Genomic DNA, 23,309 nt, shown 5'->3' with positions numbered 1-23,309 from the left:
AGTGATGTTAACATTTTAAAAATGAACATAAATGAGTGCCCTAGCAAAGATATGACATCATTTCCCATGATGCCATGTGACTCATTCTTTAAAAATAAAAGCCTTTGATATTTCTTACTTCTGTTGGTTTAGTATTATAATACTAAATGATTATTATAATCATTACCGCCTTGGCAGTCTAATTCTGAAAGGAACTGGTGTGTTTGATCCCATGGGACATCTTTTATTACCCTTAATGCCACCCACTTCCTCTTTCCATCAAGACTCCTCCCACTCTAGGTGTGTAAATCGATACAGGCTTCACTCGAAAGCAGTCCAGACCCTATCGATATTCTTTAAAAGGGTCCATCAGCAGCCAAATGCCACATTTCATCACTCTCTATTTCTATCACTCAGTCCTTCCTAGTACTCACTCTGGCTAAGGTTAAAAAAAATAATGTGGAAAAAAGTACGTACCCTGTTATTTGTACTCAGTTTATAGCCAAGCATCGTGTTCTCAGGCTCAAGTCATCTAAATAATTTTTTGTCCTAACCAGCCATTGGTTCAAAATCCTGCTCTTCATAATTGTACATTAAACATCAAATATCTTCTGATTGGCTGAGACTGTGTAGTGCTGTTCGGCATTTTTGCTTTCAGTGTGGACAGAAAAATTACTTGTTGCTAGAAACTGACATGTCATGCATGGTTAGGACACTTAAGGTGATTAAAACAGCACCCCTTACACACGCACAGGGCACAACAGTAAGGATTTTTGTCTGCTGGTCCAGATTTGGTGTTAGGCACTATGGGGAGCGCCATATTGTTGGCAGCATTTAGCTAGATGTGGTGGAAGTAGGACATGATAATGAAATTACTGAGCCTACTCCCTGCCCTGTATACGGGAAGTTGCTTGATGTAATGGCCCGCACCATGGTCAGGTTGAATTTGACGCGGTCAATTGGATAAGCAATTTTACCAATGGTCACTCTGAAGGTGTTACCCATACCATATATATACAAAGCTCTCAACTAGCTCCAAACTCTCTCACACTGGTCCAGGAAACAGCTCTGCACACACAATAAGCATTATAGTGGTGTTGTGGATATGTTTGTGAGTGCTAATTTTCAGGACCAGTGAAGAATCAAGAAAGCGTGTAATCATCCCATGAGAGGATATCCCTTATGCACACATACACACACAAACGCACACTTAATACACACGTCATCTCTTCACATACAGACTCTGTAAGTTAGAGGTCAAAAGTTCAATGAGAGGACGACACATCTTTCTACATAAGAATAGTCCATGAAGGCATCATAATTTACTGTTTCTAAAGGAATTGCATTAGTGAATGAGAGTGTAGCTGATCACAAACGTATATTTGTGTGTGTATGTGTGATCAGATGTGGTTTCACACCCCTTCCTGTTGTTTATCCATCAGGCTGTCACTCTGCAGGTTTAGACACGACACACATCCTCATTAGCTAACACCCATAAAACCAGATCTCTATCTCTGTCTATCTCTATTAGCTTCTGTCTGGAAAGTTAGCACAAATAACTTCCCTAAAGTTCAAACACTCATTACAAAAATTGAATTTGAAATTGGAAGCACTATGCTATGACTGTACAACTATACCTGGGCCCAAAATGAACACTGGCCAAGTAGCAACTGCGTAGTTAAAAAATGGAAATAAAATTTAGGCAGTTATTCTATTAGGAGCTGTGACCTAATAAATTGTTTAAATCAAAATACATGAATCATGTAAGTGACTTGCATTAATCAAACCAAAAAGAAAATATATGCCACCTCTTTTAACAGATTTTTTTTCTGAAGAACATTTGGTGACATACATACATGAAAATATCCACAATGTGTCTTCATGACTTTGTACTGAAATATATTCTAAAATAATAATAATAATAATGATAATAATAATAATTGGATTAAGAAGAAGAATTATATATGACTAATATATACACACATATATATATATATATATATATATATATATATATATATAGAGAGAGAGAGAGAGAGAGAGAGAGAGAGAGAGAGAGAGAGAGAGAGAGAGAGAGAGAGAGAGAGAGAGAGAGAGAGAGAGAGAGAGAGTGTGTATGTGGAGGAAGATTTAACAACTTCCATTGGTTTAAATGAATCAGGGCAGATAGTCAACAGAAAAAAAAAAATCTGAGCACTATGAGCACAGCCAGAGGGATCTGTGTGACATACACACGTCATCTTGCTCTCTCTCACACACTCTAAGCATGTCTATGTCCATCTTGAGATCATCTTGACAGATGACACGCTGTGTTGAGGCAAAAAGTACAGATTTGTGTCTTAATAAGACACAAATACAGACAGCCCAGAGCCTCCAATAACACACACATATAAAAATACACAAGCACTTGAATAATCAGCCACATTATTACATAATAAAATATTATTAAATATAGAGAGTTGAAAAAAAATCTGATTTAATGAAAAATAATGAATATTGCCTGAAAGCTTCACCCAGTGGCTGTCGCTGGGAAGGGGGTTATGGGTAAACACTAAGCAATGCTGCCGGACCAAGAAAATCAGGCGGAAAGCAAAAGGTACTGAGAGTAATTTGAAGTGAGTAAAAGTAGATAAAGAGAGACAGCGGGACAGAGCGAGATGAGTCATATGATGAACGCGGCTGCTTCAGTCCTCATCTAGAACAAAAATATCACATCAAACTCATTTGCCTGTGAAACACTCACATGTTAAGCCACAGTGAGTCGACCACTGAGGACAACAGATTTCTGCCAACACAGAGAATATGATACATCTTGTGACTCTTAAGAACGTGCTAGCCATTTTGACCAATATAATAAAGTGTTGCAAAATCACAGCCAACATACACATTTGTTGTTTAACATACCCTTTAACATAAGGGACCAATGAGATGGATTATGGGTGGGGTTAACTAGTGAAATGCAACAAAAAAAATCTCTTCTTTCAGTATTTAGTATGTATACTGTGGACAAAATAACCTTTTTCTCTATGTATTGAATGTTTGACCTACTGTATTTGCCTAAATGTGCAGTATGTCTGCTCAAATGCCTAAGCCTTTGTGAACCTCCTATAAGCCCACACTTTGGCTGATATACTAGTATACTAGTATACTAGTGCTGAATATTTGCTGAAAGCCCCTGAATGGACATGGTAATGAAAAAAAAAGTGAGATAGAATCTTTTTTATATATATTTGAATGGTTTTGCATTCGCTTGCATAAGTTTTGGGTTCCTCCTTGAAACTTTGAATTGTCTTGTGCTTTTAATTGTTCGAAACTATTATTACAATTTAAAATAACTAGTAATTATATAAATAGTTTTCTATTTTAAAATATAATTTATATCTGTGTTGGCAAAGCTGAATTTTCAGCATCATTAATTTACAACAGTCTTCAGTGTCACGTGATTATCATTACAATATGCTGATTTGCTGCTCAAGAAAAATGTATTATTATTATCAATGTTGGAAAAAGTTGTGCTGTGTGGAAAGTTGTGCTGTGTTTTTTTTCAGGTTTCTTTGATGAATATAAAGTTCAAAAGAACAGCATTTATATGGATTTAAAACATTATAAATGTCTTCACTGCCACTTTTATTCAATTTTAGTCAACGCGCTTGTTGAATAAAACTAGTGGTAACACTTTAGTTTAGGATCCAATTCTCACTATTAAAGGTGCAATATGTAAGAATTTTTTAATAAAATATCCAAAAATCACTTGAACAGTGTGATATATTTCCTGCAGTTGTGTACTTACAATATCCCAAAAGTTCCCAAAGATTTTTAATTTCAGAGAAATTCCAATTTTAAATAATGGCTCGTCCCGGACTCCGTTCACTTGTCGCCTGTCAATTATGTAATATCCGCGTTATCCCTGGTTTCCGCTCATACTGCCATAGTAACCATGACGACAGACGTGGACAACTGCGTTACGTCTAGCGGCACGCTCACGCTGTTGTTGTTTTGTTTAAACATTATGGACCATGGCAAGCAGACTTTGGGACAAAAGGAGAACTAAAACGAGGATCAATATCAGCGTGGCGTTTTCAAGATGCCGAGAGCTCCACGTCCGTGACAAACTTCGACTTTTATTTTTATTCCTTTATATATGTGGAATCGCGTGTGGCGCTGATATCTGTCCCTTATTAGCAATCGCGCCCTGCTTCATACCACAGTCATGTTAAAAACATCAATGTATTCACTCATCCATAAACATTATTAGATTCATCATCTTGACGACAAGTTCCATAATTCTGCTGGAATTATGCGTCATGAACCTACGCCTTTGTTATTGTAAGAGGTTAGCGACCCCTAGCGGCGGAAAAAAAAAAGCACATTAATGCCTTATTCTGAATGAACATATTCTACATACTTAATCCTACCCAATACCTAAACTTAACAACTTTATTACAACCTTATTGACTATTAATAAGCAGTAATTAGGAGTTTATTGAGACAAAAGTCGTAGGTAATAAATAATTAAATGTATAAAGTGTCAAAACAGATCAAACTGACTAAAATGGACTATTATAATATATATATATATATTTGTATTCAATATCCATCCATCCATCTATCCATGGGCGTCAGAAGCAAAAAAAGGTGGGTGGGTCCTCCCCCAGAAAAATGTTACTGGAGTAAATGCCATTTCATGTATTCTGGTGCCTTTTAATTAAACAAGTAAACTAAACTCCGCTTCACGTCGTGCATTAAATACACAGCTATCCGTGGATTATCCCGATGCTGATACCATGGTCATTTGCCAGCATTGACAACTTAAAACTGTTATTGAAGTTTACAACGCAATATTTTACTGGAAGGGTACAACAGGCGGTTATTTTGTCAGTTGCGGCTCGTTGAGAAATATAATGATTCAGCAGAAATGGAGTTTAATTTATTAGGGCATTCCTCAAGTGGAATGGATTTGACTGATAGCGCTCTGAATGCGCTGAATTAGAGATGGTAAAAGTGAGTGGGTCCAATATCATTGGTCTTAAAAAGTGGGTGGGTCTTGTCCCACCCATATACAATGGTTCCGACGCCCATGCATCTATCTATTTATTAATTAAATACTACAGGTTACAAGCTACTCATAATCTACTAGCTTTCTCAACAATGGAAAAAACCTGAAAACACTCATAACCTATAACCTTTTAAAGCAAAAGACAGAGAGTGAGAGTTATTCTCTTGCTGGAGGATAAAAGGGGGTTGTGGGGACTCTCATGGGCCAGGTGTGCTGCGTTAGAGCTGGACTGCTCTCTAAATTTAGTCTGTAGTTTTTCCACAAGCCTCTGGCTGTCCACACCTGACAACACAGCAATAAAGCTGAGCTGTCACTGAAAGATTGATTTTATAAACAGATTTTAGTTACCGCGCAAAGACGTAAAAAAGAACATGTTTGGATGAGTGTGTGTGTGTGTGTGTGTGTGTGTGTGTGTGTTTGTTTGTGTATACTCACAGCCCTCATAAATATCTGTTGGAATGTGCACTGCAGTCGTATTGTATGAAACAATGCGTTTGAAAGCAGGATCCTCTTTGAATTCTGGTCTGACCCGGTTTTGGCGTATTTCCGTGTCATTAATGTCAAACTAGGAAATAACAAAAAGCAAAATCTCTCAAATAACAAAAACAATTCTTTAAATTACATCTTACAATTGTTTAGTGCTTATCATAATATGTATTTTAAAAAATGAAATCTTACCTTGTCCTTGGCATTGTAGTAGATGGTCTCATTCACCTGTTTGATAAAAAGTGACAGAAGACAATGTAAGTGTTTTTATTTATCTTCTATATTTTTCAATAGTTTAAATATTCATTAGAACAGTATCCTAAAATAATACGGTTTGTTTTGTTTAGGTTTCCATTCGAGGAAACTCTCGCTGCGTCCCAGCTGAACCTTTGAGGAACGCCCTAAGCGTGACTGCACCTGAAGCACGTGTGCAACTAGTCCTTTTTTGATTGGTGCGGATCGGGTCCCGCTTCTGCCGAGGCAAAGGGGCGGCTTCATTCATTGCGTGGAACTAGTGGAGGGGTTTGAGACGGCTGTGGCCCTTTATCAGTCCTTACCCGCTGGTTCCTCTACTCAATCTTGGGATACCGAAGTCCGCTCTGTGGCTTCTTTAACCCCGAGTGAGAGTTTAATGTTGGGTTTGTCTAGTGTCTAGTTAGACGTCCTCAGAATTTATGCGGGACATATTAGTGCTTCGCCAGCAGTATCCCCGCAGTACGAAGAGTTTATGGAGGTTGTGTCTCGAGCTGTGTCTATACTGAACACTGACTGGCCAGCCGAGAAGTGGGAAGCGATTAGAAAAAGCAAGAAAAAAGCAAGAAATTGTTTTTTAAGGACTACAACAAACGGCTTGTAGGGACTACATGACATTCCTCCTGGGTTAGTGACATCACCAACCCCAAGATTTACATAAATCCGCCCCCTGGAACATGTTGAGAAGAGGAAGAGTTGTTGTAATACAGCACATTTGTGAGTCTGCTCAAGCTGTCGCATCTGTCTTTTAACATGCAATACAGTTCGTAACACAAATGCAATAGCCTGTCACTCTGTAGGCATCTTACAACAGGTCCACACGAGCGATCAATAGATTATCATGACAGAATATGCTAATCAATGACTTGAAGATAGTTAACTCCACATCAGCAACAAATTCATCAACTACAAATTAAGAAACGTCCTGTTGCATTCTACATGTTTTCTTCTTGAGTCTCTCCATCATTGTCCAAATCAAGTTTAAACAATAGGCAGATCAGTTTCTGACATTTTAGTGCTTGTCTGCATGAGGTAATCGGAGCTGCTAGCACACACACACAGGAGCTATTAAAGCTTCGCCCTCTGTGCCTGGAGCAGCAGCTCATTTGCATTTAAAGGGACATACACGTAACAAAGCGTTTTTACTGACCCTCAAAAAGGGACAACTTTAACATGCTGTACAAAATGATCTGTGGGGTATTTTGAGCTAAAACTTCACATACTCATTCTGGGGACAACAGAGACTTATTTTACATATTGTAAAAAGGGGCATTATACCACCCCTTTTAGGAGAATGGCTATGGGACGATGCCCAGTGTTGAAGAGACTTTGGCTACTTATCTCTCCCCTGATGCTTCGTCGTCCCTGACCCACCAAGCCGTGCCATACTACAACTTCGCTGGTGGGCAAGGCATACATGGCAGCGTGTCAGGCTTGCGCTTGTCTTCATACTATTGATATTTTACAAGCGTACCAGGCGGACCTAGTTAGGGACCTGGATGAGGCAGAAGAGTTGGGGCCCGATGTTATTAAAGAGCTGTGTCTAGCCACTGATTTACCTCTCTGTGCCATTAGGAAGACAGCCCATGCCATCACCCCCTCCATGGCAGCTAATGTGGCAAGGGAGAGACAACTCTGGTTGAACCTCTCGGGTATCATGGAGAGTCTTTCCTCCTTGATGCCCTGCTGGATCTGAGGAAAGTCCTTCTCGCTAAGAAAGCTTTGGGAAAGAGGTCCTGAAGTGATGCGCAGGCTTCTGAGGGCGCCCCTTCCTGTGAGAGAGCGAATTATACCCGCTCATCCGTGGAGTCCTCAGGAAATTTGTTAACCCTGCCACCCACAGTGCTTCAGGGCACTTTGATTTCCAATGAACCCGAACTTCATTGTCATTGGGGGTTCATCATGGGGGTTCATCACCCCGATGAGGCCCGTAGAAATATCAGTTCGGTTTTTCCCTGCCGAAAATTCGCTTTAGGGGAGGTGCTTTCTCTTCCGGCAAAGGGGGCCACAGAACTTATTCCTCCACCAGAGAGAAATGCCGGGTTCTACAGCCGGTACTTCATAATTCCGAAAAGGATGGAGGGTTGCGTCCCATTTTAGAGCTGAGGCATTTGAACTGGTCTCTAAGGAGATACAGGTTCAAGATGTGACCATTCCTCTTATTGTGTCTCAAATCAGGTTCGATGATTGGATTGTCATGATCGATCTGAAATATGCATACTACCACATTTCCATCCTTCAACAACACAGGAAGTTCTTGAGGTTCACTTTCAGGGGCGACGCATACCAATATCGTGTTCTTCCACTCTGCCTAGCATTATCCATCACACATTGATGAAGTGTATGGATGAAGCTCTGGCTCCTCTGAGACTTCAGGGCATCCGTATACTCAACTACATTGTCAACTGGTTAATATTAGCCCAGTCTCAGGAGATGGTGGAACGGCATTGTGATGTTGTACTCAACTAAATCAAGCGCTCAAGGTCTAGACTCACTTACTTTGCCCCGTCACAGCTCTTAGAGTCTACATACGTAAGATTTCTCAATGGAGAAATGCTGCTGGTATGCTTTGGGCCCCTTAAGAGGGGGTGCCCGGCCACTAAATAGAGAATCAAGCAGGTGGATTGTGGAAGCTATTTCTATGGTTTATGAGGTGCATGGTCTGCCTTCACCTCTTCAAGTCAGGGCACATTCCACTAGAAGCATTGCTTCCTCTAGAGCATTGTTGTCAGGGACATCCTTGCAGGAAGTTTGTGATGTGACAGTTTGTGGTCCCGGCACACATTTATAAGGTTTTATAGCTTATAGAGTTGTGCCGGGACAGCTTCACACCAGGACAGGCTTTTGTCAGTATGGCGAAGTGGATTTTTCGTTCTCCTAAGCGCCAGCTGGGACGCAGTGCGAGTTCCCTCGAAAGAGAACGTCTCAGGTTACAAATTTAACGATGGTTACCCGAGATTTGAACGAGACACTGCGTCCTCTTGCCATACTTCCTGCATACCTGGGAGCGTCTTGCTTTAGCCTATCAAAAGCTGATGCTGTTGTTTTGACGGCTTCCCTTTTTAGCTTCCGCCGGTGACGCAGCACCAATGAAGATTGGACTAGTTGCACACGTGCTTCAGACGCAGTCTGAGGGCGTTCTCCAAAGTGTCGGTCTATCAGGTAACCATGGCTACATTTGTAACTTGAGATGTTTTTATTTTTTAATAATCATTCATAAAAATTCCTAGAAGGTTACAAGGAAGATTTTGTGCAGGAACCTACTATGAATAATATGTTTTCTAATGGTTTTATATTCATTGTAAAACTTATTTAAAAAAATTATTACTATTATTAAAGAAATTCATTTGTCCTTAAATCATGCTTTTTTAAAAGAAAGTATATGATGCTTTACCTGAACCAAAATATTATTATTTTTTTTACACTATTTTAGTATTAAAAACTTTTTTTATCAAATCACCATTTTTTTGTGATTAAAATGATTTTTTGAGACAGTTTCCATCTCTGTCAGTATGTTTTATCTGAATTTGTCTGACTGTGTATTTCCAAGTGTTTTTACATAGATCTCCATTTGTGTTTCACTGTATATATACAAATATAGCAATATCCACAAAGATGGCAATATCCCAAACCCTTGTCGGGACATTTTTGGTTCCCATGAGGAAAACAGCTTATAAATCAATCCGAATATAGAATATACAGTTTGTACAGTATAAAAATCATGATGTCTATGGAATGTTCTCATAAAACGTATGTTTGTGTTTGTGTGTGTGTGTGTGTGTGTGTGTATGTGTGTGTGTGTGTGTGTGTGTGTGTGTGTGTGTGTGTGTGTGTGTGTGTGTGTGTGTGTGTGTGTGTGTGTGTGTGTGTGTGTGTGTGTGTGTGTGTGTGTGTGTGTGCAAACAATGTAAAATTGCAAGTAAATTGTTAGCCAGTATAACCAAGCATAGAAAGTGTCTATGAAGAGAGAGCGTTAAATAAGAAAAATTATATTATGAATGATAAGAGGCGTCTTATCGCCTCTGCTTTTGAACTGATGCCGCCTGGCCGCCGGTATTTTTTACACCGTTTTATGAAAACAGATTCAAATGGTCTTTCCTCAAGCAATCAAATTTTTTTCATTTTGATAACTGATTTGGTCATTGTTTTTTTAATTGTATATTGTATCTATGCATAGTGTGATCTCTGATGCCTGTGTGAACATAATGAAGACAGACTTCACTGCCAGTTCACTTCACACACACACACACACACACACACACACACACACACACACACACACACACACACACACACACACACACACACACACACACACACACACACACACACACACACACACAGAGAGAGAGTTTCATTGCAGGCTAGGATGTCAACTGTTGGATAGTTAGACATCGGTCAGAGATGCAGGTCCCCTCTTGGCATGTTTTTAAAAAATAAAAAAAATGCATTTTTAAAGTTATATTATGAAAAAATACCTAAAAAGAAAATTGTGTATGTCATTTTTGTTTCTTCAACTAACTAACTGAATTAAATAAGTTTAATTTTTAATAAAAATAAATAAATAAAGCTTAATTTAATCTAGTTTTTGTTTCTTCAAAATGACCAGAAACACTAGTCCTCTTGGCCAGTGAAGAGCGATAGTCCCCTGTTAGTAATATAGACGTGCGTGTGTGTGTGTGTGTGTGTGTGTGTGTGTGTGTGTGTGTGTGTGTGTCTTCTCCAAGGGTTGTTCTCCTCACAGTGTGAGGGCGCTGTCAGGACTAGCATTAGTGGGGCGTTAACAAGCGAGCTCACTATCTGACATATAGTTGCCTTGGAGACATAGAAGTGGATCATCACCGGCTGCCGCCACCTGTCCTACTTGCTTGCTAATCACGTGGCAGACAATCTTTTTAGGTTATAGTACACTGATTGCTGAGACATGCAAGTACAGGTCACCTCTACATGGGATCAAATGCTTGACCTTGTAGGTTGTGTCTTTAACATGGTTGGTACCAGCATCCCATCAATAATTCAAAAGAAAAACTCTCTATCTGTCAGCAGTAACACAGCAATTGTGTCCATAACAAACGCTTGAAGAGCAGCACCTGCCGTGACAGCTGCAGGCAGGATGGACTTTTGAACACAAAGGCGCTCACATGTGTTTTGCCTAAAAATGGCCCAGGGTGTAAAATCTTATGTATAAAAAATTAAACCATGGTAATATATTTTTTAACATTTTGGAAGTAATGTAAATTAGAAATGTGCAATATTAAAATACTATTCAATACTACTAATTATGTATAAATATATAAAAAGGACAACATTAAAAACTTAAGTAATACTTACCAGCACTTAAAATAAATTATGTACAATTATAGTATTAATGTTTCAAATTAGTTTTTATATATTTTTAGATTAAGTTTTAGTAATGTTGTTGTGCTTTTGTCATTTTTATTATTATTTTTAATATTTCTATTTAGCTTTAATTTTTTTTTTAGTTTTAGTAATTTTGGTACTTTAAATTAAACTTATTTAACTCAGTTAGTTTCCAAGGCAACATTTTATATTTTGGTGTAAGTTTCTTTTCTTTCTAATATTTAGATTTATAGTTTATTTCAGCTTGATTTCAATTACTGAAAACTATTTTGATAGTTTAAGTTAACAATAACAATGATAACTACTTGGTTACTATCGTAACCTCAGTTCCCTGAGAGAGGGAACAAGTATTGCCTAGCTATACGCAGTGGGGAAACTCCTTTTCCTCGATTTACTGAAGCCTATATGTAAAACGCATTTGCAGCTGCACAGCTAGCACACTGAGCGTCTGGCACGCTCATAGGCTGTGCTGCAGCAACCGCACATCCAATGTCGCGGGCGACTCTGATGTGCGACCAATGAGCTAGCCCAACGTCAGAGCCCACCGAGGGGGCGTGGCCTAGCCTATATAGACCCCCGAATTAGCCATTATAGCAGGTTTATACGACTGAAGCGACAACTTCACCAGTTACTATAGTGCGGCCGGCTACCCAATACTCGTTCCCTCTCTCAGGGAACTGAGGTTACGATAGTAACCGAGTAGTTCCCTTTCGAATGGTCACTTCGTATTGCGTAGCTATACGCAGTGGGGACGCCATGCAAAACGCCGCACCCTAAGTAACTGGTTGCCCTGTAACTCAGGACCCCTGAGCTAACAGAACAAGCCAGAACCCAACAAATATATTTATATACATAACAGACCAGACACTGTCGGGCCTGAAAAATATATATGAGTCAGTACAACTGACAGAATATACTAACAAAACCAGACACTGTCGGGATTATTAGCACAATTTTATAACCGGCCTAAGCGGGTTTTGTATATATATATAAATGTGAATGTTCCCCGTGGTGCTGGGTTTATGAAGCTAGTGGCCTCTTGCTATCAGTCTCAGCTGGCCTTAGGAGGCAGCTGCTGAAGGCGAGCTTGCGCCCTGGCTCGCTAAAGTGTTTATTCTCTGCTACTGGTTCCCTCCCGGAACCTTTCCTGCCTACAGTCTGGTTTGCCTACCAGGCGGACCTTGTGCTCCCCTCACCGGGGGTCATTATGAGCATGCGGCCTCCTGAGTCTGGTCAGACGGTCGTAGGCCTCTCGTGAGGCCTCCCAGTTAGTTCAGCCCTTAGGCCTTCACAGGCCTCCTCAGTGTTTTGAAACACAGACACTGGGTAGATCCGTGGATCGAGTAGAGAAACTCCCCTCGCTAGCAAGGGTTGGAAAGCACTATGCTGAGTCACACTCTCCGGGATATCCCGTCTCTGAGATCCGGGCCGAGTGGTTCACTGCCAGCTTCGCAGTCCCTCGGGTTGGATGCCTTACTTAAGGCAATTGTCCAGAGGCTCTGACTTCGGACAGACAGGATGTGGCCAGACTAAGAGTCTATGTACTGACGCCAGGTCAGGCCGTCCTTGTGGCATTTCGGGGTGAGTACGTTCCCCTGAATAGTGACTGGCTGGGGTTCCTTCGGGTTCCCTAGCCACATTCCCTAGAAGGGACCCCTTCTAATTGGAAGCTGTGGTTTCAGGCCCGGAGCCGGCCCAGGTAGGCCTTTCATTTAACCATGTTTATGAAGGGTTTTTCTGTGAGGCTGTAGCTTGTGCTATGACCGTAGGGAATGCTGTCACTGACAGCCAAGTGTGACCTGAGGGTGAGTGGTTCTAGCGTTTCATTTGAAGTTGCTGGTTCTGACCGTTGTCACTGCCACTTGGCATGCACTCCCCTTAGCATGGCGGCGTTGGTATATCGTTCCCCATAACTTCGTTGACGTATTGTTGAGTTCCCTTCAAAAGGGAACGTCTCAGGTTACGACTGTAACCTATGTTCCCTGAAAACAGGGAACGAGACAATACATCTCCCTGCCATGCCTCGGGGCTTGCCTACCGTACAGTCCCTTCAGACGATAAGGTGATTTGTCATGTTTGCAAGGCGCCCTTATATACTTCCAGGTCGCACGTTAATCATTCACGCTAATGATTCACGGGCTGTCGCCGGTCAATATGATTGACGTGATTTGATAGTGATTTCAGACACCTGTCACGCTTGAGGCGTTCCCCATAACGTCGTTGACGTATTGTCTCGTTCCCTGTTCTCAGGGAACATAGGTTACAGTCGTAACCTGAGACGTTTTTAGCGAACATAAAAATGATGTTCAGTGTTATTAAATTATTCATGTTTTTAAAAATGAACTTTAAGTTGGGGTGATAGTAAAGGTGACCTATAATTATTATTTTTAAAAAAGTCTTTTTCAAGACCTGCACAAATAAAATCCAAAAATAAAAGTTGCAAGCATTCAAATCAAACCCATACAATCTCAAAATAAATAATTTATCTCAGATTATTTTACTTTATTATTCAGTTTATCATTCAACAGCAAATTTTATGGCCTTAAATTTGATCTAACTCAATTTAAGACTTTAAGGACCCGGAGAAACCCAGAAGAAAAAAGAAAAAGAAAAAAATGTGTATATATATATATATATATATATATATATATATATATACACTGTATATATATACACTGTATATATATATATATCGTAATCATTCAGTATCATATACTGTACTATGGCATTGCCACAATATTTTATAGTATTAAGGTAATATATTAAGGTGAAAAAAGGCTCCACCAATAACACATATTCCTCACTATCTCCCACTCTCTCAAAACGGACTGACCTAAATGGCAGATCTTCTCTGATCATGATGCTGTTAGTTGATGAAGTTAGTCTGAATCTCTCAATATTCAGATTAAAACCACCGAATAAACAAAGTTTTGGGTTAAAACTAAGCTTGTTGTATGTTAAAAGTATGTTAAATAGTGAATCTCCCACAGTCTGATTCGGAAATTAAATATAGCTGCAATACAAATCTGGATGACTCATTTGGACAATGCATGAATTACAAATCTATAACAGAAAACTAGACATCACACCCATTCCTCTGCAAATTAGAATTGATATTTCAGTCTGTGGGAACCTGAAACTCATCAATACAACAGACGCAAGGTCTGAGATCAGGATGCCAACTTTTAACAGCCCTATTGATTATCTCTTAATTGAGGTGATGGCATGTGTAAATGTGTCAGGTATCTGTTCTTCTCTAATAAGGAACTGAATGAAAACAAAAGTTTTGCAGCCTTATTTTTTCCACCTGTGTGTATATGTGTATGAGTGTTTATAAAATGTGTATGTGTGAAGCATTACGTCAAGGTCATCCTTCCACTGGTGTTCCTTCTGCAGTTTCTCCGCAGCAGTCGCCAGCGCCTACAAACATAAGGAACAAGATGAAAGTTTCCTAGAATCTAAAGGCCCAAACATACACATATAACATAAAATGTATAAACGTGATAGTGCATTAGCATATTAGAATGATTTCTGAAGTGGCACTGAAGACGGGAGTAATAGCTGCTGAAAGTTCAGCTCTGCATCACAGAAATAAATTGCATTTTATAAAATATATTACAATAGAATTTTTTTTTACTGTTTTTAGAAAACAATTTTAAATTGCAATAAGATTCCACAATATTATTGTATTTTTGATCAAATAAATGCATCCTTTGTGAGCATAAGAGACAAACATATTTTTTTTAAATCTTATCGACTCTAAACTTGTGTATATAAAACAACATTTTAAAACAGAAAAGGCCCCAAAACCTCATCCGTTCTAACATTATGTAATCATATAGATATAGTTTTGCTTTAATGTTTTTCTCAAATCTAACAAAAGAGCCACAGAACCAAACCTTAACATCCTGACACTTTATAACACAATAAACGCATTAACATGACAAGAGTTCCAATATAAATGTGTAATGTATTTATCATTCAAACAACAATCAGAGGTACTTTGGGGAATGTAGCTCAGATTATCAAAGCGAGAAGACACATGACCTGCATTCAGCCTTTACTCCAGATTCTCTGCTTCTGAGAAAACCCCTCAGTGATGGCACACTACATTTAGACAGCATCTTAGATCCAGTCCAGGTCTCTTCAAATGATTAGGTTAATAACAGTATAATGTGGTCTGTACTAAAAACTCACTGTATGCCTAATTTCCCCTGGGAACTTTCACAACTCTTTCCTGAAACTTGTCCTGGAGCCCTTTTCTTTGTTTCCTTTTCTTTCTTTTTTTTTTCTTTCTTTTTTTTTACTTTTTATTGGCCTTGAAATTAGATTGAAGATTAGGGGTTCATGATGTCAAATCAATCTCGAAAACCAAGGGACCTAAAAAACAAATTAAGAAATTCTCATTTGTGTCACAGTGTTGGGTTTGTGTTCCCCTGATGTCCACTAGATGTCCTCCTTTCCCACGGTGTCCTTCACTTATGAACTACATTTCCCACGATCCTTTGTCTCATCATTGCACTCAGCTGTTTCTTATCACTGATCATTGCACTCAGCCAATTCCCCATTATCATTGTCGATTCCCTGTGTATATAACCCTGTCTGTTTCAGTATGTGTCACGGAGTCCTTGTATTATGTCCCCACACTTCCGTTATTTGTATCAGACTGGTTCTCGTTTGTATTTTATGTTTTGGATTGCCTTATTGGACTTTTGACCCCTGCCTGGATGACTAAGAGTTTGGATTGCCCTTTTATATTAAATTACTGCTTTTGGATTTTCTGCCTCCAGTGTGTGTTCCGTGACAGAAGGACTCCGTCACACAAGATCCAGCGGTATGTTTCTCAATATCTCTTCCCCAGCCACCGAGCGGGAGAGAATGGAGTTTTTTAAGGGGACCCGATTAGTTAAGTTTCGTGGAACCCGTGGAGGTCGCAGTGGAGGAGGTGGTCGAGAGCCTGTTCACGTCCCGTCTGCCCAGTCAGAGAATCTTCACGTTCCGTCTGCCCAGCGAGAGACTGTTCACGTTCCGTCTGCCCAGCGAGAGACTGTTCACGTCACGTCTGCCCAGCGAGAGACTGTTCACGTCACGTCTGCCCAGCGAGAGACTGTTCACGTCACGTCTGCCCAGCGAGAGACTGTTCACGTCACGTCTGCCCAGCGAGAGACTGTTCACGTCACGTCTGCCCAGCGAGAGACTGTTCACGTCACGTCTGCCCAGCGAGAGACTGTTCACGTCACGTCTGCCCAGCGAGAGACTGTTCACGTCACGTCTGCCCAGCGAGAGACTGTTCACGTTCCGTCCGCCTTCCTGGGCCGGGACTATCTGGAGCGTCTGGCTCGGATCCTGGACATGCCCGTGTCTGCTGTTCCAGAGCCGGAACCAGTGTCTGCTGTTCCAGAGCCGGAGCCGGAGGCAGAGCCAATGGCCGTTCCAGAGCCGGAGGCAGAGCCAGTGCCCATTCCAGAGCCGGAGGCAGAGCCATTGCCGGTTCCAGAGCCGGAGGCAGAGCCATTGCCGGTTCCAGAGCCGGAGGCAGAGCCAATGCCTGTTCCAGAGCCGGAGGCAGAGCCAGTATCCGTTCCAGCGCCGGAGGCAGAGCCAGTGCCATCTGCCTTCTTGGATCTGGACTATCTGGAGCGTCTGGTTCGGATCCTGGACATGCCCATGTCTGCTGTTCCAGAGCCGGAGCTAGTGTCTGCTGTTCCAGAGCTGGAGGCAGAGCCATTGCCCGTTCCAGAGCCGGAGGCTGAGCCAATGCCTGTTCCAGAGCCGGAGGCTGAGCCAATGCCTGTTCCAGAGCCTGTGTCTGTTCCAGAGCCAGTGTCTGTTCCAGAGCCAGTGTCTGTTCCAGAGCCAGTGTCTGTTCCAGAGCCCGTGTCTGTTCCAGAGCCCGTGTCTGTTCCAGAGCCCGTGTCTGTTCCAGAGCCCGTGTCTGTTCCAGAGCCCGTGTCTGTTCCAGAGCCCGTGTCTGTTCCAGAGCCCGTGTCTGTTCCAGAGCCAGTGTCTGTTCCAGAGCCAGTGTCTGTTCCAGAGCCAGTGTCTGTTCCAGAGCCAGTGCCTGTTCCAGAGCCAGTGCCTGTTCCAGAGCCAGTGCCTGTTCCAGAGCCAGTGCCTGTTCCAGAGCCAGTGCCTGTTCCAGAGCCAGTGCCTGTTCCAGAGCCAGTGCCTGTTCCAGAGCCAGTGCCTGTTCCAGAGCCAGTGCCTGTTCCAGAGCCAGTGCCTGTTCCAGAGCCAGTGCCTGTTCCAGAGCCAGTGCCTGTTCCAGAGCCAGTGTTTGTTTCTGTGTGTGTGTCTGTTTTTGTGACTATTACAGTTCTTGTGGCTGTTCCTGAGCCGGTGTCTGCTGTTCCTGAGCCGGTGTCGGCTGTTCCTGAGCCGGTGTCTGCTGTTCCTGAGCCGGTGTCTGCTGTTCCTGAGCCGGTGTCTGCTGTTCCTGAGCCGGTGTCTGCTGTTCCTGAGCCGGTGTCTGCTGTTCCTGAGCCGGTGTCTGCTGTTCCTGAGCCGGTGTCTGCTGTTCCTGAGCCGGTGTCTGCTGTTCCTGAGCCGGTGTCTGCTGTTCCTGAGCCGGTGTCTGCTGTTCCTGAGCCGGTGTCTGCTGTTCCTGAGCCGGTGTCTGCTGTTCCTGAGCCGGTGTCTGCTGTTCCTGAGCCGGTGTCTGCTGTTCCTGAGCCGGTGTCTGCTGTTCCTGAGCCGGTGTCTGCTGTTCCTGAGCCGGTGTCTGCTGTTCCTGAGCCGGTGTCTGCTGTTCCTGAGCCGGTGTCTGCTGTTCCTGAGCCGGTGTCTGCTGTTCCTGAGCCGGTGTCTGCTGTTCCTGAGCCGGTGTCTGCTGTTCCTGAGCCGGTGTCTGCTGTTCCTGAGCCGGTGTCTGCTGTTCCTGAGCCGGTGTCTGCTGTTCCTGAGCCGGTGTCTGCTGTTCCTGAGCCGGTGTCTGCTGTTCCTGAGCCGGTGTCTGCTGTTCCTGAGCCGGTGTCTGCTCCGCCCTGGCCGCCCGAGGGGTCTTCGCCGCCCTGGCCGCCCGAGGGGTCTTCGCCGCCCTGGCCGCCCGAGGGGTCTTCGCCGCCCTGGCCGCCCGAGGGGTCTTCGCCGCCCTGGCCGCCCGAGGGGTCTTCGCCGCCCTGGCCGCCCGAGGGGTCTTCGCCGCTCTGGCCGCCCGAGGGGTCTTCGCCGCCCTGGCCGCCCGAGGGGTCTTCGCCGCCCTGGCCGCCCGAGGGGTCTTCGCCGCCCTGGCCGCCCGAGGGGCCGCCCTGGCCGCCCGAGGGGTCTTCGCCGCCCTGGCCGCCCGAGGGGTCTTCGCCGCCCTGGCCGCCCGAGGGGTCTTCGCCGCCCTGGCCGCCCGAGGGGTCTTCGCCGCCCTGGCCGCCCGAGGGGTCTTCGCCGCCCTGGCCGCCCGAGGGGTCTTCGCCGCCCTGGCCGCCCGAGGGGTCTTCGCCGCCCTGGCCGCCCGAGGGGTCTTCGCCGCCCTGGCCGCCCGAGGGGCCGCCCTGGCCGCCCGAGGGGTCTTCGCCGCCCTGGCCGCCCGAGGGGTCTTCGCCGCCCTGGCCGCCCGAGGGGTCTTCGCCGCCCTGGCCGCCCGAGGGGTCTTCGCCGCCCTGGCCGCCCGAGGGGTCTTCGCCGCCCTGGCCGCCCGAGGGGTCTTCGCCGCCCTGGCCGCCCGAGGGGCCGCCCTGGCCGCCCGAGGGGTCTTCGCCGCCCTGGCCGCCCGAGGGGTCTTTGCCGCCCTGGCCGCCCGAGAGGTCTTCTTCGCCCTGGCCGCCCGATGGACTTTACGTCTCGCCCTGGCCGCCCGATGGACTTTGCGTCTCGCCCTGGCCTCCCGATGAACTGTGCGTTTCACCCTGGCATCCCGATAGACTTTGTGTTTACCCCTGGATGCCCGATAGATTTTTTGTTTTGCCCCGGTCCCCGGTTAAACCCTCACTCCTTGTTCCTGTCTCCCTTCATGGACCTGGCCCACCTTCCCTCCCCCTGATCCTCCACCGTTCCACCTCCCTCCTGAACCTCTTGTATTATATTGTGTTGTGTTTTCTGTGTTTCTTGTTGTTGTCATGGAGCGTCTGGTAGCCGCTCCGTAGAGGGGGGGTTATGTCACAGTGTTGGGTTTGTGTTCCCCTGATGTCCACTAGATGTCCTCCTTTCCCACGGTGTCCTTCACTTATGAACTACATTTCCCACGATCCTTTGTCTCATCATTGCACTCAGCTGTTTCTTATCACTGATCATTGCACTCAGCCAATTCCCCATTATCATTGTCGATTCCCTGTGTATATAACCCTGTCTGTTTCAGTATGTGTCACGGAGTCCTTGTATTATGTCCCCACACTTCCGTTATTTGTATCAGACTGGTTCTCGTTTGTATTTTATGTTTTGGATTGCCTTATTGGACTTTTGACCCCTGCCTGGATGACTAAGAGTTTGGATTGCCCTTTTATATTAAATTACTGCTTTTGGATTTTCTGCCTCCAGTGTGTGTTCCGTGACAATTTGATGCTCGCTGCCACAGATCACACTATATGAGATGGAGAGATTTTGATCAAAGAAACAGTGGTGGGATTGTCATTTTGTGGTAGTTTATAATAAAGGCTAAAGCTTCAACTTCACTTCTTTGAACATGTCATGTAGCGCAACAACCAAGCAGAAACATAAAACAGGAAACATAACATAAAAGCCTCATGACTGTTTGTCAAGGTCAATAAATATCTTGAAATTATCAGATAATTTGACCTTTTTTATGACAGGCAATGTTAGTTCAGGTTGCAAAAATGTCATGTGGTGTGACTTCCCAGATACAATATGTATTGATTAATGATTCATGATATTTTGTAAAAAATAATTTAATAACAAAAATGATTTAACAGTTTAAATAGTTAAGAAGTGTGGGTTATAATAACTGTATGTAATCTTAATAGGATCAATTAAAATAAGAAATATGATGTCGGTTTACATTTTTAATGTGAACTTTTCTTTTCTTTCATTCTTTTAAAGATTTTTTCGTAAATGCCACTAAAGCAGATAGCCAACAAACGCAAATCTTGCCTTATCTTAACGGACCTTGGAAGGCTTTTTATGCTGTAAGCACAAAATATAGTGGATTTTCAAGGTCTTGTGATGTTAATCCACACAAAAGATCCACCGGAGTATCGCCATTATATTAAGACTAAAAATACACTTTTTTTTAATCACTTGATCCTCCAGGGGAAAAGAATGAACAAGTGTAACGCATGGCTAGATGATGAAACCTCTCCTCCCACTTCAGACATCCCATAATAACCCATTGACCCCGGGGTCTACACACTCTGATGAGCCGTTGCCATAACAACCCCCGCAGTGTGGTCTCAGTCTCATTAGTGTGTGTTTGTCTTAGTGCACACAATCCAGGGAGGATGGGTAGTCCGTGGTTCTCAAGTGAGACCACAATCTGCATGGAAGAGCCTTGATTTTCAGCACACAGAGCCTGCATCAGCATTCAAACATGTCTCATCTCAGATTGACCAGGGTTGTCACTGTCAATTTCACTGGGTCTGGAACTATGTGGGTGTCTTCCCTGTAAGTAGGCTATAATATAAAGCCGTGTACAGTACTTGTCAATCCAATTCCCACTGGGAGGCTTTGCACTGATGGACAGACGTTTTTTCCTCCTCCACCGTGCTGGGCTATCCATCGCTATAAGGTCTCTCTCTTTTGGAATAATTATATAAATAATTAAGATTTATTTTCAATAAAACCTAATAAAACTTAAATTTAATATGTTAGGCTATATTAAGTTTTTTTGCCGCCGCCGAATTGCCGCTAATTCGAAATGAAAGTTTTGTACTTTTACTTTTGCTTCGAATTAGCGGCAATTTAGGGGCGGCAAAAAACCTGAATAGACCAACATATTAAGTTTAAGTTTTATTAAAAATAAAACTTTATTCATTATAATTAATACCCAGAATACTTAGCTAAAAACAAAAATAAATCAACAAAGGATGAATCCACACACATTCATACATAAACAAAACGGGGGGTATTGTGCCCTCCGGCTAACCTTATCACGTAACTAATTAAAGCAATAGTTAAATAATATATATGTGCATTCTCCTTTGATGAGGGCATTTTAATTAAAGAAGTAAAACTCTACAACATCAAGCTTGTGTCTCTGTATAACAGCAGTACATTCAGCATTTTAAAAAAAGCATCGACAAGCTCTTGAAAAGTCAGCCAATTATCCTTGAATCCTGCCACAGTGTTGAGGAATGATGGAAGAAATGGTGTGAAATGCTGCAGGGTGGCTTTGTCAAGTCTCCCTGCTGTTCTGAATGTGTGTCATTTAGCTCAGTTAGTTTAACAGGATCTCTTTTTTGTCTCATTTTTTTTTTTTTTTTTTTTCTGTTTCAACAGCAGCTGATTATAATGTATACAGTGTTCACTGCACATTCATCAAAGCATTAAAAGGTAAATAATAAAATACATTTCATTTTAATTTAATGCATGCATGTGTGTGTCTATCCTACTCTATTCATCACAACAAAGAAACAAAGACAGCGTGCGATAGCTGTATGAAAACTATAAACTTAATATCTGCATAATAAACAAAATACATGCAGTATGTCCCTTACTAAACAGTACACTATAGTTCAAAATTATAGGGTCAGTAATTATTTTAGTTTGAAAGAATTTAAAGGTGCAATGTGTAAAAATGGAGTATCTAATTTTGAGTTTTCAGTGATGTATAAAGAACTTACTTAATAAACCGTAATGTTTTTATTACCTTAGAATGAGACATGTATATCTACATAACCGCGGGCACCCCCTTCTATGAAGCTCGACATATTGTGACGTCATGTTTCTATCGTAGCCGAACGCGAACAAACAGCGCTACAGAGCGCGTTTCGTCACTACCTTGAATGAGAAGCAGCAGAAAGCTATAAGCTAGCCATAAACACCATGAGTAATGACTTTTCCCTTGTCAGTGGTGTAAAATATGTAGTTGGATTGTTTCATGCAACTTAGTCCTTCTCCCAAGCTGTGTTATGGCTTTGCTATGTGGGGATAAATGTGCAGGTTACATTCGTGAGACAGCTGATTAGTACTCTTGTCATTGACCTTAAAACAGTAACGTTACAGGAATCACCAACCCGTCGATCGCAGTCGACAAGTCGATCTTGGAAGCATTTTAAGTCGATCGCGAAGAGTTTTCAAAATCAGAGAAAAAAAAGCCTATTGTGTGTAGTAAATGGTGTCTAGGGGATGCGTAGGCGCGCGAGCTGTTACAATCATGCCATTTTTGCCGCGCACACCTTTGGGCTGATGCGGACGCGTCGAACAAGGCTTTATGCTTTAACCAGCTCAGCCACAGTAACAGCTCATATTTAGCCAGCTAAACTTTAACTACCCTGTTAGAAAAAATATATAGTTGCATATGTGACCCGTCACAGAAACCAGGGACACAAGTCGGCAGCACAACTTTCGAGCAAAATGAGAAAGAAGAGTTTTTTTTCAAAATTGGTGATTTTCAATTTTTTGGAGAATCTGTTAATTGAAATCACGAAGAAGCCTCTCCATGTTTGAGATAGCAGTATTGGTATATTTAAAAGCTTACATTTTGAGGTTGAAATCGGCTTGTTTTCGGAGATTCTAGCATGCAGTAGGGGCGTGGCGTGTCATTGTCTGTGTGTATTTCCATACTGAATAACCCGGCGCTTTTGCCCCCGCCCTCCAAGTCAACCACATGGCTACTTATTATGCTGTGCTCTGGCCAGCTCTCTCTGATATCAAAATTCAATGAAGATGGATGCCGCAAAGATTGTCGCAGACGAGATGAACCGTCTGGCAGTTACACCGAAAATGTTTTCGCCGCACTTCGTGGGCTCGGGAAACTGAACCGGAGGTATGGGCGCAGCGCGCTCGCCCTCAATGCTTCAATACGGCGGCTCGGCTCGCTGACAGCGGTGGCTGGCTGTTTCATATGTGACGGAGAATCGAAATAGAGGATGCAGTTAAGACCTTTGCTGCTGCGATGAAGGCCTGCCGTGCGTGTTTCTGAAATGTAAGTTAAGCTTCATTTGCTCTTTAGTCGTTATTTAAGATGCTGAACCTGCTGATGATATAATGTGCTTGCGGACATTTCATTTGTGTGTGTATACGCACATAAGAAAGTGGTGTAAAGAGATTTGCAACAGTAATTTGAGGAGGT

General features: G+C 42.9%; 1 protein-coding gene across 3 annotated transcripts in view; it reads right to left on the bottom strand.

Annotated features, from left to right (window-relative positions):
* The window catches only part of cacna2d1a (calcium channel, voltage-dependent, alpha 2/delta subunit 1a), a 93,958-nt gene that overhangs the window by 35,802 nt on the left and 34,847 nt on the right, over positions 1 to 23,309 (bottom strand). For all 3 annotated transcript variants that reach the window (XR_013205235.1, XM_077234259.1, XM_077234258.1), the window contains exons 4-6: positions 14,495 to 14,554; positions 5,714 to 5,749; positions 5,471 to 5,600 (exon numbers count right to left, since the gene is read on the bottom strand). Coding sequence is in view for 2 of the 3 variants with exons in the window: in XM_077234259.1 (XP_077090374.1) it covers positions 5,471 to 5,600; positions 5,714 to 5,749; positions 14,495 to 14,554 (226 nt within the window). In the remaining variant the exon portion in view is untranslated. The remainder of the gene's footprint in view (positions 1 to 5,470; positions 5,601 to 5,713; positions 5,750 to 14,494; positions 14,555 to 23,309) is intronic.

This window comes from Siphateles boraxobius, unplaced genomic scaffold (assembly GCF_051911475.1).
Source record: "Siphateles boraxobius isolate OS27281-9 unplaced genomic scaffold, OSU_SipBor_1 19, whole genome shotgun sequence".
NCBI classification, from domain to species: Eukaryota; Metazoa; Chordata; class Actinopteri; order Cypriniformes; family Leuciscidae; genus Siphateles; species Siphateles boraxobius.
Note: the sequence above shows the minus strand (reverse complement) of the source record. Positions and strands in the feature narration are given on the sequence as shown.